The following is a 21,741-nucleotide window of genomic DNA, read 5'->3' as shown; positions in this document are numbered from 1 at the left end:
CGCATCGCCATCGCGAGAATGGTCGTGGTGCCCAAGTTTCTCTACCTATTTGTAAACATCCCTTTACCGCTAACAAAGGCGTTCTTCCGTCGCCTCCGCTCAGCCGTGATCGAACTGGTCTGGGCGGGCAGGCAGCCTCGAGTGGCTTGGAATCTCCTCACACTTCCCTTCCGTCAAGGGGGCCTGGCAGCCCCGGACTTTGAGCTGTATGCGTACAGCGCGCAGGCACAATACTTACACTATTGGCACCACCCGATCCCTTACCAGCCACACGTTGCGATAGAATTGGACGTGGCGGCGCCCTGTCCGATACGGACAGCGGTGTACCAGAAATATAAACGACCCAGGGAAGATATCAACACCGTGGAAATGGTGCGTTGGGCCTGGGCGGGCATTGCCAGACGCGCGGGCGTCTCCGATCTCTACGCCCCGAGCATGCCTCTGGAGGGAAATCCCCTGTTAGGTCCGTTGACGGACGCGGCGGTGGCGCGCCGGGCCGGTGCGTGTGGGTTGACGGTGGCAGGTGACCTGTATCCGGACGATACCTTCATCACACTGCCTGACATGGCCGCGACCTCTGAACCGACGGCATCGGAGCTGCTGCTCTACTATCAATTACGGTCGGCCTGTAGGAAGAGATATCCTACGTTCCCGGAGGCCCCGCCATCACTGGCGGCCTTAGAGGACGTGCTGTCCAACTCCTCCTCGCGGAAATTAATAACACGCATATACAGGTCTACACAGCGTGCGACGCCGGTTGCGCATATGGACTCCAGGACATTGTGGGAGGAGGAGGCGGGCGTGCGCATCACGGAACAACAATGGGAATTCTGCTGCGCCCAGCTTGAGCAATTGTCGCCCAATTACCGGCTGCGGCTGGTACACTTCAACTACTTACACAGGACGTACCGTACACCTATGCAACTTTTCAAGATGGGCCTGCAGGCCGATACGAAGTGCTGGAGATGTGGTGTGAGGGACGCTACGTTCTTCCATCTTGTGTGGACATGCGGTCCCATTGACGGCTTCTGGGATGCCATTTTTAAAGTTGTCAGTGAAATTGTGGGCATGCGCATTGTTCCGGACCCTTTGGTGGCCCTCCTGGGCTTTGTTAAGAATATACCCCCGGCGTCGCGTCGTCTTGTGGCCCTTCTCCTACTGCTCGCTAAGCGCCAACTGGCAGTACACTGGAAGAAGCAGGCTCCGCCGGCTGTTGCGGGATGGGTTAGGTCCGCGATATACTGCAAGGACCAACTCACTGCCTATTGGGATCAGTTACCGCAGCGTTCACGACCAGTGGATATATGGCAGCCGTTAGTAGACTGGCTGGCGAGTAGGGATGCGGCTGGCGAGGATTGAGGCCGTGGGAGAGTGGACTGGTGGTTTGATATGGGCGCACTTTGGGTCTGCATGTGGAGGCTGACTGGCGTTGAGATTGCGCTGCCCAGGCCGCTGCTGCTCTGGTGGCTGGGCTGTGATACGACTGGATGGGACGACTGGTGTTCCCGAGGCTGCGGCACTGCGTAGGTGACGCGTTAGAGACTGCAGAAGTGCTGATGACTAGAGTGTGCTACTGTTCTTCGACTGTCGCTTTTTGGTTGTATGTTACTATAAATTGTATATATTCTTATTTTGGATATATCGCTCAGATGTACAAGGTGGATAAGCTTTGGCGGTGTGCCGCCACGATACTATGCTGCCTGCCTCCGGGTTGTTGGCTAAATAGCGGTGTACAGTTTGAAGTGACAATAAACGTTTAAAAAAAAAAAAAAAAAAAAATTCAAGATGCTGATACATGCCTCCAAGGCCCTCCAGGACGAGAGACCAGCATACATCAACCACTACCTGAACTACCACCAACCCTCCTGACACCTGCACTCCGCCGCCCATACTCGCACTCACTGCAACTGGCGAAGCTACAGCGGAGGATGCTCCTTCTCCTACCTCGCCTCCAAGTGCTGGAACGACCTTCCCCTCCCCTTCTGAACAGCACCCTCCATCACGGAAGTCAGAAAGGGACCCAAGACGTGGCGCTTCGACTGCAGCAGGATCCTAGGACCTGGATAGCCTTACGGGTGATTAGCTAGGCTCTACAAATCCCGACTGATTGATTGATGGCGGCGCAGAAACAAAGGAAAGGATGTCAGTGTGCAAGAGTGGCGTCCATATAAGCTTCCATATGCCATTTTCGGAGTGGAATAGTATCAGTGCTAAGCCACACAGGGCCACCTATCAGTGTGCAGAAGTACTGCTGAAGGGATTTCTGGATCCAGTGTGATGCCTGAGGAATATTCAAAAAGTGAGGAATTGGAGGCTAGATATCTCTATCAGAAATATGTTTTAAAAAAATCAAAAAATTCACTTAACAAAAGTGATTAAATGACAGTTATGGTTACAAATTTTAAAAAGATGAAATTCCAGGCTGTCAGCGTGCAAGAGTGACGTCCATATAAGCTTCCGTACACCATTCCCAGAGTGGAACAGTATCAGTGCTGAGCCACACAGGGCCACCTACCAGTGTGCAGAGGTACTGCTGAAAGTTTTCCAGGTCCAGTTGGAGGCCTGGGGAATATTCAAAAGGTGAGGAATTTGAGGCTAGATATCTCTATCAGAAAAATGTTTTAAAAAAATTAAAAATTCACTTTACAAAAGTGATTAAAGGACAGTTATGGTTACATGGTTACCAAAAAACATTGAAATTCCAAAATTATGGTGATTTCCGTAATCCATACCTCGCACAACAGCCATGAAAATTATGACTCACACACCAAATCATGGGTCATATTCTCATCCATGTGACAGATGCAATTACAGATACCGTAAACAATTTTACAGATTAAATATTCCATTAAACGTAACAGTATGTGAGGGATAAATAGGAGTGTAATACAATTTAGTGATTTAAGTTCGTGTTTTTTTAATGATGTTGTGCTTTTAGGTGTTGTTACATAATGGTATAAATATTTTTAGGTCAGAAGAATCACATTTGATGTTCGTTGGGCTATGCTCAACAAGGGCTGGTCATAGGGCTCTGGGCCCAATGTGTCACAGGTTGCCAATACAGGCTGTGTATGGCCGTTGGCCTTGTGCAGAGGAGATTGGCTGCAGGGCTTGGCCTTTGGCCCAACCTTCCATGACGGGCAACACTTGCACTGTAGGGCCTTGAGGCGGCCAAGCAGAGGGTGGCCACCAATGTCTGTGGAGGGTGGGGGGAGATTGGCAAACTCCAGTTTGACTTCACAAACACACAATGGCTCAGAGCCCCTGCCGGTGGTCCAACAAAGGCCCACAAGTTTTTTGTGGGTCCACAAATCCAAAATAGGGGGTTCGCAAAAACTTGCTTTTTAAATGTGATCTAAGAGCGGGTGGATTTGGGCCGAAACACCCTGCCTGAGGCAGAGGGTCAACAAATGCTATCCCTGACCCTAATGGGTCAGTTTACATATTTCAGGACACACTGACTGAGACTGAACTCCACATCCTGTAATGTGGCCAAAACCAATTGCTTTTCTGTTGCTGGCAGCCAATTAAAAAATGAGTGAATGGGCCCACAATAGATGACGGGAGAAAAATCTCCCTCATCAACTAACAGTCCAGACAGCTCCAACTTTTTAATCCTTTCAAATCCACACTGAACCTTTTTAAATGCTACTTTTTGGAAATATGCTAAACATAATTACACCAGAGCAGACCAGACCAGGCCAAGCAAAGGCACTTCCTTGAGGAACAAATCTAAATTTGGTGCAATGGTGTTCAGTCTTTTTGTCTGTAGAGAGCAACACATTATATGGGAGATAAAATGGGAAACTTCTCTATTGACCACATCCACTCCTCATGATAGATCTGTGCAAAACATGCTATGCTGACCCCAAATCGGATGAGCTTTCCCTGAGAAAATTGCATGCAGATTCGGCATATGGCATCAAAGGTATTAGGAAAACAAAAAAAGTATTTTCAAAGAAATGTTTGTCTTAACCAGAACTACAGAGTTATTATCACTGGCTCTCTATTATATGTACAGTGTCCTAAAACTTAGTTGAATTCATTAGTTATAATCGCTAAAAGAATCACAATTCACAACTTTGTTAATGTTAATATCATTTGTAATGCACACGATTCATCCCTGACGGGGATTCTCAGCGCAGCGTAGCTTATAAACCAGTAGGCAAACTGAATTAGGCCAAAAATTGTGACGTTTTAAGACGTTTTCAAAATTAAGATGGTCCACGCATTGATGTGTATGGAATGGGTGCTTATTCCAAAGCCGAGGGGTAAAATAGGAGAAAAATCTAGCTCCTGAACGAGACTTGTTGATCGGTGGTACTGGGAGCAAGGCTTTGTCGCTGGATTTTAAGGATCCGCTTAGACAATAATGGACAAGCTTGATGGACAGATAACTCATGCCTTTTCCATGTAAGGACATATGAGTCAGACAACATACCTTGAAAATGATTCTTTTACGCATCGACAGCCAGTGAAGTGAATTCAAAAGAGGGGCAGATGCTGTCATGGCTAAAGAATTGTTAATGAGACTAGCTGCCGTATTTTGAACGACTTGCAATTTGTTTAAAAGCGTCTCATTTATTGAAGCCAATAAAGCATTTAAATAGTCCAAGCGACTAATGACTAATGACCAGGGCTTGGGCTAATGTTTTCCTCATTGCAAGCGGCAGGATGGGAAAGACTCTTCGTAATAGGTGTAACATATGAAAGCAGGAGCCTATGGTGTCCACATCCTGTTCTTTCCTGGTAAGCGCTTGGTCAAGACGAACACCCAAGTTTTTTACGACCAATTTCAGAGTAGGAGCTTGGCCAAGTTCAGATAATCACAAATCAGGTGACCAGAAATGTTGCACCTTGCCAAACAGCATCATTTCAGTTTTGTTGGCATTTAACTGAAGACAATTCTCTGTCATCTAATCTGCAATGGCAGTCATACCTGCTGAGAAACGCACCTTGACGTTGCCCATGTCCTGGTCAAGAGTAAAGATTAGCTGCAAATCATCAGCATACGGCAGTGGTTGGACGCCAAACTTTCTAACAAGATTGGCAAGGTGGGTCACATTGATATTAAAGAGTGTAGGGCTCAGACATGAGCCCTGAGGCAACCCTTATCAAGTTTCAGGGTGCGTGACTTATAAGGACCGAGACATACGGTCTGTGGTCAATTGGTTAAGAAGTCCTTTAACTAAGATAAAGCTGTGAAGTGGATTCCTACCTCCAGAAGTCATTGCAGCAATCTGAAATGAGACACAGTATCGAATGCTGAGGAGAGGTCCAGCAATGACAGAATGTTCTTGTCAAGGAAACACCTGATTAGGTCAGTCACCGCGACCAACATGGTTTCCATGCTGTGCATGGGTCTAAAGCCCGATTGAGACAGGTCCAACAACATAATAGATTGAAGATGTTCCATGAGTTGGGTGTGAATTTGACCTTCCAACAGCTTAACTAATAGAGGGAGAAGAGAAATAGGACGATAGTTGGTAAGGTACATGGGTGACAGATTCGTCTTTTTTTTAAGGGAGTAACCAGTGCTGCTTTCCAAGCAGAAGGACATTTCCCAGTAGAAATGGATAAGTTGAATAATGAACAGACAATCGGAGCTAGTTAAACAGCTAAAGATGCAGCAATATTGAGTGGGCAAATATCTGACAGAGACCCTGATTGCACAGTAGCCAGTAAAATCTGGACATTGTCCAACAAAATAGGATTAAATTTGATCACTATCTTGCTCAGTATTTTGGGGGGAAACCCTAGTATATTTTGTTTATCTTTCCTTCAAAGTCATTGGTAAGGGAATTACAAAGAACTTGTGAAAATACTGTCTCCTGAGAACAAGCTGGTGGGTTTAGGAAGGAGGTCAGAACTTTAAAAAGCACCTTGAAGAGTTACCCTCCTGACTGATCTGAAGTGAAATGTGTGCTTTACATGCTTTTTAGGTCGCACCTGGGCAACGGGTGTGCTGCTCTTCGAGGCATGTTGTTTTCAGGTATGGACTTGATGTTCCGTCCACTCTCCGTCCATATTTTTCATTGGCTTATGTCATCATCCCTTGTAAACTGTGGCTTTTTATTAGTCAATAGGCGTTTTAGTCCCATCTTGTCTCATCTTGTAACCTCCCAGAAGGACTGGCCTGCTCACGTGTGTTGGTATTCGGTAGGCTTTAATTACAGCTTCTGAGCACTATTTCATTAAATTGTTTTCACTGCCTTTGTTTTTTTTTTGTGGCGCCGAACGCAGCCGCATTTTTTTTCTTTTTTACTATTTCTTCACTTTTTTGTTGTTGTTTTGCCACAAGCAGCGCTTTCACGTTAATAGAGGCCACGCCCCTTTCTCTTGATGAGCCGCATCTAAAGAAAGGTCTGCGGCCGCTATTAAAGTGAAACAACGGCATAGGAGAGTTTTTAATAAAAAAAAAACATTTGTTTGTCCACTTGACAAACAAAAGCTTTTTTTGGGGTAAAAGAGCCATACCGCGCTTTCACTTTAATGGCTACCACGTTCCTTTCTTTAGACATAGCTAGTCTAAAGTAAAGGGCACGGCGTCTATTAACGTGAAAACGCAGCATGGGGCGCATGTAAACAAAAAATATTTGCAATGCAATAAGTCTTGCATTTGCGAGAATTTAAGCTATTGTCATTTACAATGACAATAGCTCAAACTCTCATAAATGCGAAACCTATTACATTGCAAATGTTCGTTTTATATTGCAGTGATAATTCATCAAGGCTAGTTTATAAGACTCTTTATCAACTAAATTATGGGAGGGACACCATAGCATCTCAAGCTTTTTGCAGAGGTTTTGTTCAGTGCGCAGCACGGGTGTATACCAAGGCACATGTATACCATGTCTGGAGTTAGAACAAGATTTTGTAGGGGCAATCTTGTCAAAAGCCAATATAGCAGTGAATGGTAGTCTGTTAGAGCTTTGTTAACATCAGAATATTCTAAAATTGGTGAGAGTTTGAATTCATTAGAAAAAGCAACAAGAGCAATTTTGCACCAGTGCACCTTGGGACATGTATAGCACGCTCTGGGCACAGCAGGGTCTGGCCAAAAAGTCATCACAGTACACCTGATTGATCGTGCACAGTTACACTGTGATTTTTGTTTTTTCAATTTGTTTTTCAGGACTTGAAAAAAAACCTAAAAAACAGGAAGGTGTGCTATTTTTTGTTTGAGGCAGTATCTGCCTTTCGGGGACCCCCCACTTTCTCCTGAGGGTTTAGGCAGGCATGTATGTAGGTGGCACTTGTATGACATGAACCTAGCTAAAAGGCTGTACAGGTCAAAGACAAGCATAAAGTGAACGAGTGATAGTAGAGGTAGCTGGTTTGTGGATTATGATTTTATTGTGATGTAGTAGTCTTTAAAGAGGCGCATCTTCAAATCTTTCCTAAATTGGAGCAGTGTTTGTGCCGTCCTGATGGATATGGAATGCTGTTCCAGATCCTTTGATGCATAAATGGAAAAAACCTTCTGATGCCTTCTTTTTTCTTTTTTACACTTCTTAGTCTGCCGCCTGATGGTGTCCCGGTTGCAGGTGTGCCGAGGACTACCACAGATGGTGAGCTTATCCGCATGATAAGCAGGGATGCTGCTCTTGATCGCTTTGTCAATTAGTCAGCTGGTTTTGAAGATGCTCTGGGCTGGTTAAGGGAGCCAATGGAGTTCCATCAGGATGTTGTGGTATGTGTATTTGAAGAGCAAACTATCACCTGCAAGAGTATCCTGGCGCTGACTAGGTGTTTGTGCTTATTCTTGCCAAGCCAGGTCTTCAGCTTCTTGCGGAACTCAAGAAACGAGGAGGCGGCTCTGATGTTTAATTGGACTTCATTCCACACTTTAAGGGATGATGTGATCATATTTCACCAGGCCCTGAAAGAGATGCTCTACAGCATGTAGAATGCCCTAAAGTGGGTACCAGTATTAAGTCTGGAAGGCTAGGAGCAGGGCGTTATCATTATCCAGATGGGAGAGCACGAGGACTTGTACAGCAGTTCTAAAGTCGCTTACTGGAAGAAATAGTTTCACTTTCTTTACAAGAGAGCGAAGGTACCAGGCTGTCTTTGTTCTTTTTGGCAATGTATTCCTTGAGAGTGAATAGATCTCCAGGATGAGTTAAAGTGACTTGGCACTTAAAGTTGGGGTTCAAAGCTGTTAGAGTTCATGTAATTGAGCCAGATTTGTACCAGTTATTATTCTTTCAAATTAAGAGTAATTCTGTCTTGATTGGGTTGAGCTTCATCTGCTGGACATCTAGGCCTGGATGATGTGCAGGAATTTTAGGAGAAAGTCAGGACAAGTGGGGTATTGTCTTGAATCGTTGCAGAAATCCAATTAAACAATTGTTTGGAAAAAGGCTGATGCCGATGGATCCAAGGACTTACAGAACGCTAAACTCTACTTCAATTAGCACAGACAGTTAAGTGCTGTACGGGACCAATCAAGGCCCTAATTATACTTTCACACGCCCTGAGGAAGCCCCAGGCCGGATGGCCATGTAGGGGGCGAAACACGTGTTGGCTGTCACCGGTCTTGGTCTTAACACTGAAAACTCGAATAGGAGTTATATCAAATAAAAACTTTCTCCAAACAATCGTTTAATTGGATTTCCTGACTTTCTCCTAAACTTTATGTCTCTAATGGTAACGGGGTCTCCCACTGTCGAGGACAAGTACATCACCCAGACTCTACTCAATTAAATACGGTTAGTACGGGATTGGGACCTATAACCCCCTCTTACCCTACAGATGTGCAGGAAGTGTTGTCTGAGGCACTGGATGTTCTTTAGTAAGGAAGACTTTCAAGGAGAATTTTGTAACATTGGCCTACTGGTGAATGTTGATGCTTATATTTGTTAGTAGAGCACCAAGCAGCTCCTTGTAGAGGTTACAAATGAGAGGGGACTGTAAGGAACCAGTGGCGGATGCCAACCAATTCAATTGTTGGGGCAAACAATTGAGGCACTGAAAAAACCCAGCAGTGCCGTTAGGCTTAACGGCAAAGCTCTCAATCGTGGGCCATTTTAAGCAGTTTATAAGGGGACATGATTGTGAACTCTGGAGTTGAGGCTAAAGTCACTGCGACTTTTCCACAGTGTCTGTCAGTAAATTAAAATACATTTAAAAAATAAGTAAAGGATTAACTTACCTTCTGCCTCTGTCCTTGGTACTCCTCAGTCTCATCATCAGTGGCTCCACCAGCACAGGCTCATAGAGCCTCAGCCAGCTCCCAACTTCCAAAGGAGATTCTGCTCTCATGCTGCACAGGCAGCATGACTGAAGCGCCAAGATAGACTGGAGAAGGATGCCTCGACGCTCCTTTAGGCACTGGGGGTCTGTGCTTACTCTCCAACCGGCTGTGGAGAGGTTTACACTGCACATGTCAAGCAGGCCAAAGTGACATGCACAGTGTAAAGTGATGGAGAGAGCACCATTTCCCTGCTGCAGTCAGAATCAGTGGCCCCGCCTCCAAACACTGTTCAGGCTGGGGGAATTGAAAAATAAAATGGTAATACATTTAATATATTACCATTTTATTTGTCACCTTTACGGCGCTGGCAGCGGGGGTGCGACGCTCCTCTGCCCTATAGAGGGGCTGCCACTGTAAGGAACCCTCTTGGAATCCACAGGTGATAGGGTCATGGCATTCTCTCGGTTGGTCACCAACCACTTATAATTCTTATTTGGTTGGATGCTCCGGAAACAAGCCTGCATGTACACATTTCTTTCATTAATAGGAGTGTTTCATTTATCTGAAGCCTCCAACTAATGTTCTAAAATGTCTAAAGTATTCGCATTTAAGCCTGCCTTCACAGTGTTAGGCCTCTAGAAACACTTAAGTAATGTCCCTGCAGAACAGAATTGTAATTTCAGATGTAACTTGTCTATCACTTTCTAGGAGTTATTATAAAAGATATTGAGCCTTAAAATAAGAGCTGCAAACATTAGTGATGATTCTAAAATGTGAGTAACCTTCTAAAATAACCACTGCCTTGAAAGCACTATCAAGGCAATGTGGCCATCAACAAAACGTATTCAGTAAATATGTTGTATGGGTTACTGACAAAGGGATTTAGCTGCGTGACAGTTGGGATAAGGTCAAAACTGGCACTTCCTTAGGCAGGGTTTAGAAGGGTGATCTTCTGCACAAGAGGTGAAGTATACTGGGAGGCAACATTGCAGCCTGAGGGTAGTGTTAGAAGAACAATGGTGCATGAGATGAGGCAGACCACTGTAGGATCACTGCACGATGTCTCGGCGATGTCCACTGGGTAGAACAGTATTAAAAGAGCAATGCAGAGATTAGAGTGGTTAGAACATAAATATAGGGCAAGACTAAACCGTAGAGTGCTGCTTGAATACTGAAGGTTGTTTGTAATCTGAATGTAGGGCACAGTGTAGATTAAGAGGACAAGTGAGATATAGCAGTGTTGGGAGAGTGTAAGGTGGGTTTATGGAACGACTTATTGAAAAAGTAGGGTTTACTGCAGGAAGAAATATATTTATTTATTTATTTGAAAGGTTTTATATAGCACTGGCTACACCCAGGGGTATCAGAGCACTTTACATGAGTATCAGACCATAGTTGAAGGTCACATCGTTACAAAGGTTACACAGTTTTAGAGCATAGCTACATAGTTACATGTTGGGTCGAGACAAACAATAAGGACATATACGTAAGGGAAAAAGCAGGCAAGGGGAGAGATTCAGGGGGTAGGAGCAGGGGAAGTTGACAGAGAATGAAGGAGGGAAAGAGGAGGGGGAGGGTGAGAGACATAACAAGAAAGAGGAGGGGAGGGTGACGGCGGCACAAAGCGGTAGACGAGTAATAGCTGCGTCCAAAGTCCAGTAAACTGTGATCCCAGGGGAAGTGTCATCATTCCCCCATCTCCGTTGCGAGAGGCTCCCTTTATGCAGTGGACTCTCAGAGAGGTCTCTGAGACTCCAAGGCCTATCTACTGGATCCTTCCCCAAAATGGGGAGAGGGAGTGCTTTGGCAAGGGGCGCCATACCATACCTCAACAGAGAGTGGCTCCCTTGGCGCTGTGGACTCTCTCAGAGGGATCACTGAGACTCCAGAGTATAAATACTGGATCTTTCCCCAACAAGGGGAGAAGGAGTGCTTAGTCAAAGGGCACAAGGGACAGGGGGCTAGGTGGCGTAGCAGGTAAGGGGAGAGAATCAGGGGAGAGGGGATAGGAGCAGAGGAAGTAGACAAAGAAAGAAAGAGGGAAAGCGGTGGGGGAGGGTGCGAGACAGAGCACGAAAGAGGAGGGGAAGGGTGATAGGGGCACAAACCGGTAGATGAGTAAAAGCTGCGTCCAAGGTCCGGTAAGCTGTGATCCCAGGGAAAGTGAAATCATTCCCACATCTCCGCTGCTTGAGGCTCCCTTTACGCAGTTGACTCTCTCAGAGGGGTCTCTGAGACTCCAAGGCCCACCCACTGGATCCTTCCCCAACAAGGGGAGAGGGAGTGCTTTGGCAAGGGGCACCATACCATACACCTCTACTGTGCGTGGCTCCCTTGACGCTGTGGACTCTCTCAGAGGGGTCACTGAGACTCCAGAGTATGAATATTGGATCTTTCCCCAACAAGGGGAGAAGGAGTGCTTAGTCAAAGGGCAACAAGGGACAGGGGGCTAGGAGGCGGGTCGGAACTGGCAGGTCAACAGAGGGGTAACAAATGGCAAAAGAAAAAAATCACATTAATTACAGAAAGAAAACACATTCAATACCAGGGTAAATTAGCGACCCAGAAAAAGACAGGATCCACGAAAGGCAGGGGTCAGGGAGAACAAAGGGAGGAAGTCAGCGAGTTGAAGAGTCCCACAAGGAAGAGATACAGATAGCAGAAAAGGAAATGTATACATTGTAGAGTCACTCAGGGGTGAGATGCAAACGGGAAAGCTCAGAATCACAAAATAGGGATATTAGGTACAAAGAACTACTACATATACTAGTGGTAAGAGTTGTAACTATGCAAATAGTAAATGTCACACGGACCGCAGGCGAGCAATGCCCACGCACGCATCAATCCAGAGCATTCACCTGATCTCGACGCATTGCTCAGAAGCATCCTGCGCTCAGGCTCCGCAAGATGCCTTGGAATCTCATCAGGCACGGGACTTTTTACTGCACCTCCAGCAGGATTGCTTCCCCTCAAGCGAGATGCTATGGACCGTCGAGCGGCGTGCTCCTTCAAACCTGACAAAGATGTCAAAGCTGCGCTCAGCAACTCCCCCAGGGATAAACACATCACCCCTCCGGCGCCCGGCACCAGCCATGTGCCAGTATCACAGCGGGGATCGGGTCCGAGAGTTTAGAGACAAGCGCGGCGGTCCTGCCGGCAGTGTTCATTCCAGTGCGGTGCCAGGTATTATCCTCATCAGCAGCAGGCCGGATCGGGCAGATCAGACCCTCTGTCCATCGGCATCACAGGATCTCGGCAGCGGGGAAGGGGAAGGTGGGATGTGCTCCTTACTTCTCACGGCGCGTCCGAGCCGGGTTCTTAACGCCGCCCCATCGTTCTGCAGGCAGACTCCGCATCCGAAGCCAGACTCTCAATGCAACCAGGGGCTTCGCACCTACCGAGCAGTAGAAATTACAACTGGGCAGTGCTTTTAAGGTGGAAAATTCCAGCTTTGTGGGTGTAACAGCAGGGGTGAAAATCCCAGCTCTGAAGGTGTCTTAAGAACCCAGCAGTGCTGCAAGGTAGACGTTACACTGCAGCGGTCCAGAGCCCAGATTTGGCAAAAGGGTGAACGCACAGAGGGGTAGTGCTTTAAGGTGGATAGGTAGTCTGCTAACAGCTTTATGGCTGCAGTACTACATTGGTGAGTACAGTATTTCTGGTAGGTGGGAGTTACCAGTGATGTATAGAGAGTACTGGGTTGGGGCAAAGTGATTTTAATAGCGCTGAAAAACGAGGACTGGAATCAGGAAAAATGCAGGGTTGCTGAGAACATGGCAATAGGTGCAGGATGAGTGTACTGCAGAATAAACAAAGGGAGAGAGTGGAGCATTGGTATTAGAGACTTCCCTCGGATCAATGTATAGTAAGGCATTCTTGTAGGATGTTGTTCAGGATTTTCGCTGGGTTGTGTGCACAATTTTCCATAGAATCACCGCACAGGGAAACAAAAGCTGAAGTGCAGTGTTGTTGCATTGTGATAATGTCAGTGTTGTAGGATGGCCTTGCAGAGGCAAAGCGCAGGCAGACGTGGCGGTGTGAAAAGTAGAGGGTTTCATATGCTATTACCACAGATGCACACTGTAGCAGGTCAACTGCAAGATTCCGGTTTGTCTTGTGTTATCCTGTTTGATGAATACGTGGTGCAGATATTGTGTGGAAATGTCTTAATCATCTGTAATAATGTTGATATATACTGTGTCAAGTTGGAAAACCAACAACAAAAAATATATATATATATTTTTTTCTTCTTTCTTTAAACATTTTTAAGTGATAGGGGGTGCTTTGCTCCACAAGCAGTGTCATCCTTTTGCCTTTAAAATCTAAACATATTATCACTATCCCAAAATGCTACATTGGTTTCTGTCCTGGAGGATTTTGCCATAAAGAGGACATAGGAATTTGGATGGTGTCCAACACAGTTTAATATTGTGCTAATTAGGGTCTGAGGTCTTACCACTGCAACGAGAGATCACCATTTAATCTTAAAAATACAGGTTGAGGGACCCAAGCTTCATAAGGGGTCTAAAGAGGAAGTAAAACGAAAAAGGTGACGGGGAGTGATGTGCAATGAGTTTGCAACATTTAAATCAGAAAAGCTAGTGGCTTACTTGAAAGGTGCCAGCAGGGCAACGTATTTGAAAATTGAGGTTATATTTGGGTGTGGTTCAAAAGATAGATGCTTAATGAAACCTTTCCCTATAGTCCTGTGACTCCCTGATATAACTAGCAAACTGAAGGTATGACATGAGCACTGGAGTTATAACTGAATCATTACGGTTCTTAAAATATTAAAATTGGCACTGAACTTTGCGTTAGAGGTTAGGCTTTGGGGGCATGCAACTCCTTATTTGTGTAAGTAAGCTGTGGTTATTTTCAATAAAAAAAGATTAGAGCCAGAAGAAATGTCTATACAGTCTTCAAACAGATCAGATCACCATATGGAAGGATTTTAGACACTAGGGCCTCAGGCAGAAGGATGGAAGGCTGTGGTGGAGAATCCGGTCTTGAAGCCTGAAGAACAGACCAGGACACCAGAGAACCTTCATGTGAGGCCTCTTTGAAATGTGTAAGGAGATCCAGGAACCACCCATGCTAGGCTATTTTTGAGTGACGGAATCATCTTTGTCTTGGTGTTTTTCAGTTTGATGATGACTCATTAGCAGTCATGGTGTGGGTGGATTTAGGGAATCACAAAGATCAGCTCATCAAACGAGCACTCCCTTTCGACACAGCTCTGTGGAAACTGGAAGCAAAGCCTGGTTATTTCCTGTAATCTTCATTTATAAATTAGTTAAGTTGGGGAACAGAACACTCTTGAGAAATGTTGCGCAGCACTGTTTAAAACCCAACCATGGTTATCTTGGAAGGTTCTACTTCCACATTTTACACACGCACAGCGAACAGCTTACATGATCCCGCTTGGTTTGTCCTTAGCTGAGACTCCATCCAACCGTTCAACAAAGTTCAGGATGTTCATTTTCCAGAAGAGCAGAGATTCGTAGTGCTCTTCATTCAGACGGATGAGAATTGGCATCTGGGTCTTGATACCGAGGCATGTTCCCTTGGTAACCCCGGGGCTCCCCAAAGTGAACTCTTGAAACAGCGTCAGGCCCTAAATTTACTAGCACCGTGCACAGCAGCAGCAGGGGATGTCCTTGTCCCCATCATAAGGCTTCCTGAAGGGTGCTGCGGAATACTGGTGATAGTATTTCAACTATACTGAGAGGTTATTTATTCTGGAACCTAATTAATCTCAGGTGACATACAATTAGACCAATTCCAATAATAAGGATAACTTCAAAATCCTTTTCATATCCTACACGTGATCCAGAATCACCACTGAGTGCCCCTTCATAAAAAGCTAACTTTAATCAATCAATCAATCAGTAATCTTATAAAGCGCAAATACTCACCCATGAGGGTCTCAAGGCGCTTTAACAAGAGGTGCAGGCTAGACGAGGCAAAAGCTCCAGAAAATCAAAACACAAACGACTCCACAGGCCCTCCAACACTAGGTAACTTTCTCCTAAGAGACATCAGGCCCTCTAACCTTTCTGTCAACGTACCATAATGCTGTCAAAAGCCACATTTTTGTCACAGTTTCTCTCTTGATTCCCTTGCACTAAGCTATGCTTTTCGATATATGCCTGCTGTTTTAACTTGCACATTGCTCTAAGATGAATAAGGTGTGCTACAAATATTGCAGTAAATGAATAAAAAGCAGGAAATTGTGCAAGAGACTATTTAGTCCTGTCAACACACAGCCTGAAATACCCCAGTCTCCGGTTCATGCACCCAGCGGCATCAACTAACCAACATAGCCCTTCACCTGTGTTTGTAAACAACTGCAAAGGTGGAATGCACTTGCACTTACCTGACTTGCTTTTCAAGCTGCAAAACTCGCTCATTCTGGGAACTGATCTGAGCATCCCGCTGACGGACAGACTCAATGAGGTATCTGTATGGTTGCTGTGCTTCATTCAACAAGGAGTTCGCTCTGTCAAGCTACAAATGACAAAAATGTTTCTTTTCAAAAAGTGTTCACACCAATGACCAATGCAGAACTTGCATCGTTTTTATATTTTATCAATTATTTTGCTTTTTAGGCATATCAACAATCGGCCCACAACACGTTCACCCCACTACGTGGCAAAAATATTTCAGTCCTCTTTATACAAGTGCATAGTTTTCTGTTATTACTCTAACTCTATCTGCAAAGGAAGGCATAAAAGACATTTTTCTGTTTTATGAAGTCCAAGCAAGTCACTTTCTGGTTACTTTGCAGGACCGTATGTGGTGGCCAGAGGTTCTTCTAAGCAAGGATGTCGCTTTTAGGATAGGCAGTGTGTGCACTGTCTGGTCCCTTGTGGTGAAGAAGAGCCTCGCTGCATTATTTAGGACTCGCGTTTCATCAGGTCCCTAATGAGGATGGCTAGATTGGTCTAGGGAGGTGGCCAAGTTGCAGAAAGCTCTCAAAGGAGGTTCTGCCTATACAGTGGTAGTAGATCGTCTGGATTGTCGTAGCAAGGGAGCATGGGTGAGTTGTAGAGGGGTCAGTTCCCAGGTAGTCCAACCATATACAATAGTACATTTTAACATTGGACATACGGTCTAATTTTAACATCAATTGGCAGACGTTTAGTGTGCTAATGTGGTACAAGACACACCGTCACCATACTGAACAAGGGAGGCTTGATATATTTGGAGATCCATGCCTCCAAGATCTATGTCATGAAAACAGGTTTCTCCTCATCTGCTTAGCAGACTCCTGCAGGTACGGCAGAAGCTGCCTTGCAGACAAAATGCGTCAAGGTAAGTCTACCAAGCAACACTGGTGTAATTGTCAGTAGAAACGAGGGCACTGGAAATTAACCCCCCAAAGCTGAAAGTACATTTGCACTACTCACATTATAAAGCTCTCTCCCCTGCTGCAAATTTTCTTCGCATTACGGGAGAAATTAAATGGGATTTTTGGTAGGATTGCACAGAGGTGAGAGTATTGAAACTTTTGAACCACAATGTTCCAATTGAGAGGCCAGTGTGACGCAACGTCCAGCAGTATACCTACTGCCAAAATGATTTCCTGATGTCTGAGCGACTTACCTCACCCATGCCTTAGGTATTCCGTATTAGGCAATATACAAAGTAGAATATTTTTAAAAATATGTAAAAGTTATTAAGGCTGGCAGGCTGTCAAGCCTATTTGCAGGTTATTTATCAAAAGTGTAATTTTCTGGTTTACTGGGTACATTGGCCAACAGGATGCATATTTATTCAGATACTTAATGGATAGGACAACTTTTTTGTGAGTGTCTAAGATGGTGTGATCATAAGAATCCACCTATCTAGTAGTTATCAGAAGAGTTTTTCAAAACATATACCTATCTGCATGCTAAATCCTACAGAAGAATGGCTCTCTTGCACCATTTGGCTATTGTCTCCCTCATTTTAAGTCTATCCTCCAGGATAGTCGTATCAGTGTGCACCTCACAATATGCTATAACAAGCATTTTCAATGCAATAGGTCACGCAATTGCAGGATTTTAAGCTATTGGCACTGTAAATGATAATGCCTTTTATGTATGTGTTTTTTTTCAAAGCAAAACATATATAAAAGGCATTGTCATTTCTAATGCTCATAGCTCAAACTCTCGCAAATGTGAGACCACTTTATTGGTGACAGCGCTCCTTTCTTTAGACTGTACTCACTGTATTCAGGTTACAGTGAGCAACGTCTAAAGAAAGGGGTGCACCCAACATTAAAGTGAAAGCAAGTATGGGGCACTTTTACACAAAGTGTAAAAATAAAGAAAGAAAGAAAGCTTTTATAGAGCGACTGCTAAAGTAAAAGCGGTTGCGCTGTAACATAAATAAATAAGTGCATCCGCTAAAGTGAAAGCGGACCGCACCATAAATTATATAATTAAATGAGCGCAGCCACTATAGTTAAAGCGGACTGCGTTGGAAATTTAAAAAAACATGACTAATAAGAATATAAACGGTGGCGGTGTGCTGCGACGTTGTGCGTGGAATGGGGAAGATCATTAAAGAAAATAGTGCTTACCGACTAGATAAAGCGGACCGTGTAAGAACACAAGTAAAAAGTCCAGTCGTTATGGTGCTCGCTGTATTCAGGTTACAGTGAGCAATGCCTAAAGAAAGGGGCGCTGCCAACATTAAACTGAAAGCACGTATGGGGCGCTTTTACACAAAGTGTAAAATTAAAGAAAGAAAGAAAGATTTTGTAGCGTGGCTGCTAAAGTGAAAGCGGTTGCGCTGTAAATTAAATAAGTGCAAAAACAACAGTTGATGGACAGAATGCAGAACAATGTCATACATTCACCCCAGTACAGAGATCTGGGCCTAAACTCATCGTTTTTTTGCTCACCATGCCATCCCAGTTTGAACCCAGCCATATGCAAATCAGTCTTGACCCTGTGCCTCATGGGAACAGTCCAGCCCGAACTGCCAAGCCAGGTCCTCCCTGGACTGGATCCAAGCATCCTAGGACCGGTTTCAGGGTTTCACCCCTCTTCAGGCAGGATAGCTTGATTCCAGCGGCATGGAGAGCACGGGACTCACATCTGAGCATACCTGTCCCACTCGGGGTGACAAATGCAAAAACAACAGTTGATGGACAGAATGCAGAACAATGTCATACATTCACCCCAGTACAGAGATCTGGGCCTAAATCCATCGTTTTTTTGGTCACCATGCCATTCCAGTTTGAACCCAGCCATATGCAAATCAGTCTTGACCCTGTGCCTCATGGGAACAGTCCAGCCCGAACTGCCAAGCCAGGTCCTCCCTGGACTGGAACCAAGCATCCTAGGACCGGTTTCGGGGTTTCACCCCTCTTCAGCCAGGATAGCTTGATTCCAGCAGCATGGAGAGCACGGGACTCACGTCTGAGCATACCCATCCCACTCGGAGTGACAAATGCAAAAACAACAGTTGATGGACAGAATGCAGAACAATGTCATACATTCACCCCAGTACAGAGATCTGGGCTTAAATCCATCGTTTTTTTGCTCACCATGCCATTCCAGTTTGAACCCAGCCATATGCAAATCAGTCTTGACCCTGTGCCTCATGGGAACAGTCCAGCCCGAACTGCCAAGCCAGGTCCTCCCCTAAATAAGCGCGGCCGCTAAAGTGAAAGCGGACCACGCTGTAAATTAAATTATTAAATGAGCGCAGCCGGTATAGTTAAAGTGGACACGCTGGGAATTTAACAATACATGACTAATAATAATATGAAAGGTGGCGGTGTGCTGCGAAGTTGTGGGTGGAATAGGGAAGATCATTTTAAAAAATAGTGCTCACCGACTAGATAAAGCAGACCGTGTAAGAACACAAGTAAAAAGTCCAGTTGTTATGGGAGGTTACAAATGCAGACAAGGCAGTACTAAGGAGGAACTACTAAGTCTATTCATGAGTGAAAAGCAGCGATTTTGAAAGGACAGTAACAGGAGCCAATTGAAAAGATGGGCAGGAAATGGGTGGAGCTTCTATGCCATACCTCAATACAGCATGCTTCACAGAGCAGCACATGTGTTGCCCAGGCTCAACCTAAAAATGGCATGTATTCCTCGACAGTCCCAAATATCTTCTGCCTCTGTTTCAAGAATGCTGGGGCGGCCTTCTCTCTTGGTTTCAACTAGGCCAGTGTCTATGCAAGTAAACCCTATTTCTATTTACTTTGAGGATGGATTTTATGCACTTTAATTCATGATTCATTTATCCTCTTTGCTGCTATTGTTCTCCCCATGCTGTTATTAGCATCTTCAATTTGATTTAGGCCAGTGTCTATGCAAGTAAACCCTATTTCTATTTACTTTGAGGATGGATTTTATGCACTTTAATTCATGATTCATTTATCCTCTTTGCTGCTATTGTTCTCCCCATGCTGTTATTAGCATCTTCAATTTGATTTAGGTTTGCTGTATGGATTAAGCTACATCAACCTGTGCGACTACACAATGATCTTCAGGAGGTTGGACCTTTCATTAGTGTCTGTATGTTTCTTTGTATAGTTGTGCCTCTATTTCTAGTAAAATAGTGAATAAACAGATAACATCTTAGACATATTAGACTTTGGTTCACAGGTCCAAATCTATATTGCACCATTAACACTATCCCAGTGTACGTATTGTTTACTATAGCGCATAAACAAATATTATGGCCTATGCATCACTTCCAGAAAGGATCACAAGTCATTGGAATCAACCAGTATAGTGGAAATTTGTTTAGAAATGGAAGGCTCTTACCAACCATGTAATCAATTGCCCAAATATGCAAGATCAGAAATGTTCTCATTAGGCAGAATTACTCTTCATCTGTATAGACAAAATCAAGCAGGTGTCAATTCAGTATGGATGCAAAATCATGGGCATACATTTTAATACCCATGTTTAAGAGTGTTGGGGTGTGTGCATGGAAGAAGAACAAGTAGTTTATGAAGGGAAAGAATGCTCAAGGAGATTCAATAGTGTAGAGACACTGAGAACACATTAAGGCCTGGCATGGGAGACTACCAGGGAACAGCAGCCCTGCTGTAAAGGGAATATACACTGATGAGCCTACAGGCAATGAAACATAAATCATATAGAAGGGAGAGGTATCTAGGGCTCCTGGAAGATGAAAGGGAATGGGTGGAACATTTGAGAAGTGTTAGCATGTTTGATGTATACGTGGCGCAGATACAATGTAGAAATGTATAGTCTCTCTATCCCAAAACACTATATTGGATTCTGTACTGGAAGATTTGGCCACAAAGAGGCCATGGGAATTATGATGATGTTGTACACGGTGGTGTTAATAATAAGAACAAATTACCTGGTGCTGACGGCCGCCTAGAGCTCCTCTGCTTCCACTTCCTGGTCCCAGCAGTCCTTGTACCAGCATTAGAGACTCCCCATCCAACCCCGGCACTGCTCTCAAGCATGAGAGCAGCGTGTGGATTGGCCTGAGTCAAGTCTCGCTCAGGCACAGGGAGTCTATGTTGTTTCTCCAACCCAGCTGTGCAATACAGCCCAGTTGGAGAAACCGAAGTATACATGCTAGTTTGGATGGCCTAAGACAGCCGGCCACACTGACATGTGCACATACCGCTCCTCTTCCCACCTCCCATGGCCCGGACCGCCCCTTCCTGTACATAATGGCTCAATCAGCAGCTGAAAAATAAAATATTAAAATATTGTTTTATTTCTCAGCTGCTCGCTCTGAGCCAGTGGGGCAACGCTCCTCCGCCATTGCGGAGGAGCCGCCCTTGTTTCTTTGCAAGTTTGTTAAGTTGGGGAACGGAGCTCTCTTGAGAAATGTTGTCCAGGCCTGTTGTTTAGAAACCAACCATGGTTATCTTGAAAGATTCTGCTCAAAGGTTTGCCTCCACTTTTTACACACTGCAAAAGTAAACAGCTACCATGTTACAAGTCAGTGCCAGGTTTGAAATTAATCAACAGGGTCCTCAACCTTGTCCCTCCTCCTTTGTTTCATCTCTTAAGTGCTGAGGTTTCCCCACCTCATTGCGGAACCCTTTTTCATATTCGGTTTTAGTTTGTTCTTTCTTGCATTTCTTCCACGTAAAATATCCTGGCCACATTTTTGCCCTTTGTTTTCGGCATGTTGGGCATACTAAAAGTACCATTGGTTAGCAGCTTGCCTTGGGGGAATCAAGAAAATGGACAAAATGTAATAACGTTTTTTTCTGGAAAAACTAGAAAATGGTGCAGCTCAAGAAACTCTGTGGGGTTTGTCTTAAATTTGGCATCAACAAAAGGTATGCTGTGGTAATATCACCCTGTTCCCAGCTTTCTGAAATAGGCAAAATAGGCAGTGTTAGGGGGGGGGGGGGGGGGGGGGGGGAATATATTTTTCCATCATAGTTTTAGCGAAGGGGAATTCAATATTTCCAATTTCTGCAGTTTCTACATACTTCTAGTCAATGGCAAAAAAGAGGTGAGAAGTAAACAAAATTCTGAACTAACTCAGAAAATATTTGTGTAGATCGAGCAAGGTTTTCCTACAGAAACTAATGT

At 44.7% G+C, this 21,741-nt stretch overlaps 1 protein-coding gene across 3 annotated transcripts in view; it reads right to left on the bottom strand.

The window, feature by feature from the left end:
• Positions 1-21,741, bottom strand: part of PIBF1 (progesterone immunomodulatory binding factor 1) — an 848,309-nt gene that overhangs the window by 248,763 nt on the left and 577,805 nt on the right. For all 3 annotated transcript variants that reach the window (XM_085622002.1, XM_085622001.1, XM_085622003.1), the window contains exon 15: positions 15,576-15,706. In XM_085622002.1, coding sequence (XP_085478128.1) covers positions 15,576-15,706 — 131 coding nt within the window. The remainder of the gene's footprint in view (positions 1-15,575; positions 15,707-21,741) is intronic.

The sequence above is a fragment of the Triturus cristatus genome, chromosome 8 (assembly GCF_964204655.1).
Source record: "Triturus cristatus chromosome 8, aTriCri1.1, whole genome shotgun sequence".
NCBI lineage: Eukaryota > Metazoa > Chordata > Amphibia > Caudata > Salamandridae > Triturus > Triturus cristatus.
The sequence above is the reverse complement of the archived record's forward strand: the minus strand, read 5'-3'. Positions and strand labels throughout refer to the sequence as shown.